Here is a 4,403-nt window from a genome sequence, read left to right as displayed (position 1 = left end):
TAGTTTTTCAGAGAAAAAAACCTATGAAATTTAATTTGTATATAAGTTTTGAAACAATGTTTTAATTCTACAAAACTTTATATTTCCACGAGTTATTATTGCACACACATTAATGACATTACTTTTTTTATATAATTAATCTCTTGCTTGATAGAATATCATAAATCATTAAAATTGAATCTCAATTGGAAAACTATTTACAATCTCAATTTGAGACACCAATTCTTCAGATTAAGCCTTTTCCCGGAAAAACAAACCTAAAGAAAAACCAAGAAAAGGCTTCAAAAAATGAATGATTCAAAAAAATAAAAATCAAAATAAAATCATTTTGAGCAGAATCCATTGTTCCTCTTCCGCCCTTTTCTTATTTCCACAAAATCTTTTATTCTTCCAAGTGCAACATCCAGTGTCTGTTCACTTATATTCGCAAAGCAAACCCTAAACCACCCTGGCTCGGAGCAATGGCAAGAAGATCCCGGAGAAATGTTTAGTTTAACTTCATGCAAAATTAAATCCCACAATTCCAATTCTTGTTCCTTCGTATCCTCCTCCAAGAATGGCCTCAAATTCATCCAACAGAACAGACCAGCATTCCCTTTCAAGCACTCGATACCAGCGTTTTTCAACCCGGAAATGATCATTTCATGTCTCCTTTTCAGCCTTTCTCTATTAGTTTTGACGTAATGTTCCGTAAATTTCTTATCAGAAAGCATTGGGGCCAAAAGCTGTTGAGTCTGTGAAGAAATCAAGGTGAAACTCGACATCCTTCTTGCAGTTAACACAACTTTATCATTGTATGAATATATACTCCCCACTCGAAACCCTGGAAGCCCTAAATCTTTGGAAAGGCTGTAAACAATGTGCACCCTTTCTGTATCCTTGTAGTTTCTGGATTCAAGAACTTCAGCGATGCTGACAAATTCATCCGAAGAGAACGCCGATCCCGAGTAGATCTCATCGGACACGAGATGCATGTTTTTGCGGCTCACGAATTCAAGAATCTGTTCAAGAATTCGCCGTTTGATCGTCGCGCCTAGAGGGTTCGATGGATTTGTTATGAAGACTCCTTTGACTTTAATGTTCTTGGATACGGCTTCGTTGTATGCTGATTCCAAAGCCTGCGGGGTGATCTCGAAATTGTTCGAGCTGTCGCAGGAAACTGGTACGATGTTTACTCCAGTTCTCCACCTCAAGTCTCTGTCAAACCTGTTAAAATCCAAGTACCAAAGTTAGCGATACATTTGCCAGACAAGTTTGTCAGAAATATGGGATTCTTGTGGGCAGTATCTTTATATAAAATAATTCTCAAAAATTTTACCGCCAAAACACATCCATCTCCTTACTTTTTGGATTCCCCTCCTGGCTCCTACTTTAGGATTAACTGAGAATACCCAATAGGCTTGAGGGCTTAAAGAATCAAAATTTCATGCCATTTCTCTAAAAAAAATTGATTTATTTTTATCGGATTATCAGTTTCCGGATACAACGATGGCCGAGCATATATAATCGTCTCCTCGATAGAAAAGTTACGCTAGGAGAGTGTTCATACCCGGGATAGTAAGGAGTAGGAACAAGCAAGGCATCTCCAGGATCAGCCAAAATGAAAGTCAATAACTCACTGGCTGCAGTAGCGCCAGCTGTTAGAACTACTCTATCAGGGTTGAATTTTGCTCTTCCCCCTCTTATTTCTTCCATAAAACTAGCCATTGCCTGAATTTTTATTCACAAGTCAAAGGTTATAATTTGTGTTTTCATCTCATAAAATAAATATTATTTATGCAATTTTTTTTTTAATAATTACCTTTCTGAAAGATTTTAGTCCATGATAATCTTGAAATAGAGCATTTTCTCTGAATCCAGAAGCTTTGCTCCTACCAATAGTTGGTGACTCCGTATGTGTTTCCAGGTATTGCTCCAACAAATCAAACGAAACCTGGACACGAAACGATATGGAACGATCAAGGACTATAAAATGAAGTCGTTTGAAATCATGATTCGACGGCCAAGATCTTTCTTTCGGAAACATCGAAACTGACAACTTACTTGATTTTCTGCAAGTCCCATTTGTATAACTCCGGAGGGATTGCATAATTCATCATAAGGGTCTTCATCATATGCTTTCCATCCAGCAAAGTATGGTGAATTCTCACCATGAGTTTCTGATTCTGCTACTTTTGATAAACCTATCTCAATTGCCATGTATGTAATCGATGTTTTCTTCCTCTTTTTTTTTTTTTTTTGCAACAAAAAGTGGCTAGTTTGAATAAAGAAAATCCTGCCTAAAAGGGAGAAGAAGGAAAAAAAAAGGAATAATTTGTTTTCTTGAATGGAAGCTACCTTTGGTTCCCTATTTATACAAGAAGTACTGTATAAAAAAATAAAATGGGCCCCTCCAATTACATGGAAATGATAAGGTAACCATTTGCCATTTGTTTCCTCATTTGTGAAAACATACATTTTTCTGAAAATTTGTAATGAGAAGTTCATTTCAAAATATGATTAATTCATATTTGATTCGGTTCCTTCTTGGAGAATATTTTTTGGGTCAAAACAAATTACAAAATGGTAAATAAAACGATCGATTTTGTCAACTTGTACATTAGATATATCAAATTTGATCTTCTGTTCGTTTCTTATAATTTTCATTGTGAAAATATAAGAAATATTTCTAAACCATATGAAATCATGCCATACTAATTATTTCTAACCAATGATTGATTGTGTGGAGCAAAGCAAGGTGAAACGTCAGAGTTTACAAATATATATAGTACCTTTTTTTCTCACTGTCGACAACTGTTGGCTGGTGTCATCTCTTCAAAGGCTTGATATATCTCTCGCAAGATCCACAACAAATATGGTGGTTGAATGGTCCCCGTTTAGTTTCCTCCAAAAGTACAAATCATAAGAAATTTTTCTTTATTTTTATTAGATGGTAAGGCGTTGTATTTTTTCGAGGTTTGAATGATTGACTAAAGCTTGAATATAAATGGTGTGTCTATGTATAATTAGTAATAAATGTAACTAGTTATTTTTATTTGTGGTACAATATAAACGGATATATACCACTCGTATTTCATACGCTGATATATATATCAACACATTGTGCATACCACGCAATTCTAGGAACTCACGTTATGTGGTGTCATATCAGAGCTATATCCAGGCCCCGATCTATTATGAGGCCGGAGAAACAATGGCCTCAGGGTTTGGCCTAACAAAGGGCCCAAAGTCTTGTAAAAAATTTTATATATATATATATATATATAAATTAATGGTTGTTAATTAAAAAATGTTAGCCGATACATTTGCTAAATTGAAAAGGACAATATTTAAAAAGTCACATCTTTTATGTTTGTTGGTTGTCACTTGTCAATATAAAAAATTTATCTATCCTCTTCACATGTCTTTTTCTTTTTTTTAGATATTCTTCGTCAAACATTTTTGACACTTCTGATCGACTTTATCGTCATCACCAGTTGTTAAAAATTAAAAGCAATTATATTTTCGGAAAGCATGTTACGTTTGGCACCATATTAAAGTGTTTCTCAAAACTTATGACAAAACCGCCACTACATTGACCAGCTATATCTCCATCGGCTTTGGCCCAAATTTCAAATCAGGTATGGATTTGGAAATATAACGATGAGATATATCTTTTCATATCAATTTTGTGAAGTTTTGGCACAACCGGAAATTCGGTAGTCACTAGTTTGTTCGGATTCCGGCCGGTTACTGCTGCTTCCACCGCCTGTCTTCCGAATTTGGAGTGATTTAGGTTCGTTTTTCAGTTTTCCTTGGGCCCATTTTTCGATAATCGTCTCAGGCCCCGTCTAACATAGGTCTTGCTCTAGCTACATAAACGCCACATGGAAAAATGACTAATTTTTTTTTACAAAAACTATTGGACCAAAATTGTAAAAGAGGTATACACGCAAGACCAAAGTTACAATTTTTCTTTTATCAAGGTATAAAACACAACGAGATTTAGTAATACTTGTAAATATCATTGGTATTGGTGGTGACATAGTGTGAATAATGTTTAGTACTCATGAAATGAAATATGATGACCAAGTCATTGTTGGTTGCCAAGTTTGAATTTTGTTCGGAGTTGGTTGGTGTTCGTCGTTGATTTATGCTCTTTGCGGATTTTTTGTGGAAGACGTGGAAAATGTAATTATTGTCAAATATTGGAATCTCATTTTCATTCCTTGTCTTGGAATTCATGTCAAAAATGGAGATCGTTAGAGTTTGTGACATGAATTCTGTTTGGTCTATAGCCTTTGGTAGTCCTCGTAGTGTGGATTTTTGTTATTTTTCCACGTATATATAATAAAAAAATAGAGCTTTGCGGGTTGATGTTGATTGAGCTGATGCTTTCCTCTTGTATTCGATTTGAGAAAATT

At 35.0% G+C, this 4,403-nt stretch overlaps 1 protein-coding gene across 2 annotated transcripts; it reads right to left on the bottom strand.

Annotated features, from left to right (window-relative positions):
• Positions 1-205: 205 nt before the first annotated feature.
• LOC140825887 (1-aminocyclopropane-1-carboxylate synthase 7-like) lies at positions 206-2,907 on the bottom strand. 2 transcript variants are annotated; one of them, XM_073187909.1, is made up of 5 exons: positions 2,772-2,907; positions 2,044-2,183; positions 1,802-1,933; positions 1,550-1,710; positions 206-1,206 (listed from the first exon to the last, which is right to left on the bottom strand). In XM_073187909.1, exons 2-5 carry the CDS (start codon positions 2,062-2,064, stop codon positions 324-326), a joined length of 1,197 nt encoding a protein of 398 aa, XP_073044010.1. In that variant the 5' UTR covers positions 2,065-2,183; positions 2,772-2,907; the 3' UTR covers positions 206-323. The 2 variants fall into 2 exon arrangements, with proteins under 2 accessions (XP_073044010.1, XP_073044008.1); XM_073187907.1 differs by lacking the exon at positions 2,772-2,907 and having other exon boundaries at positions 2,044-2,300.
• Between the last annotated feature and the right edge of the window lie 1,496 nt (positions 2,908-4,403).

Source organism: Primulina eburnea, chromosome 3, assembly GCF_022965805.1.
Source record: "Primulina eburnea isolate SZY01 chromosome 3, ASM2296580v1, whole genome shotgun sequence".
Classification (NCBI taxonomy): Eukaryota; Viridiplantae; Streptophyta; class Magnoliopsida; order Lamiales; family Gesneriaceae; genus Primulina; species Primulina eburnea.
This window is presented reverse-complemented; position numbering and strand designations above follow the sequence as displayed.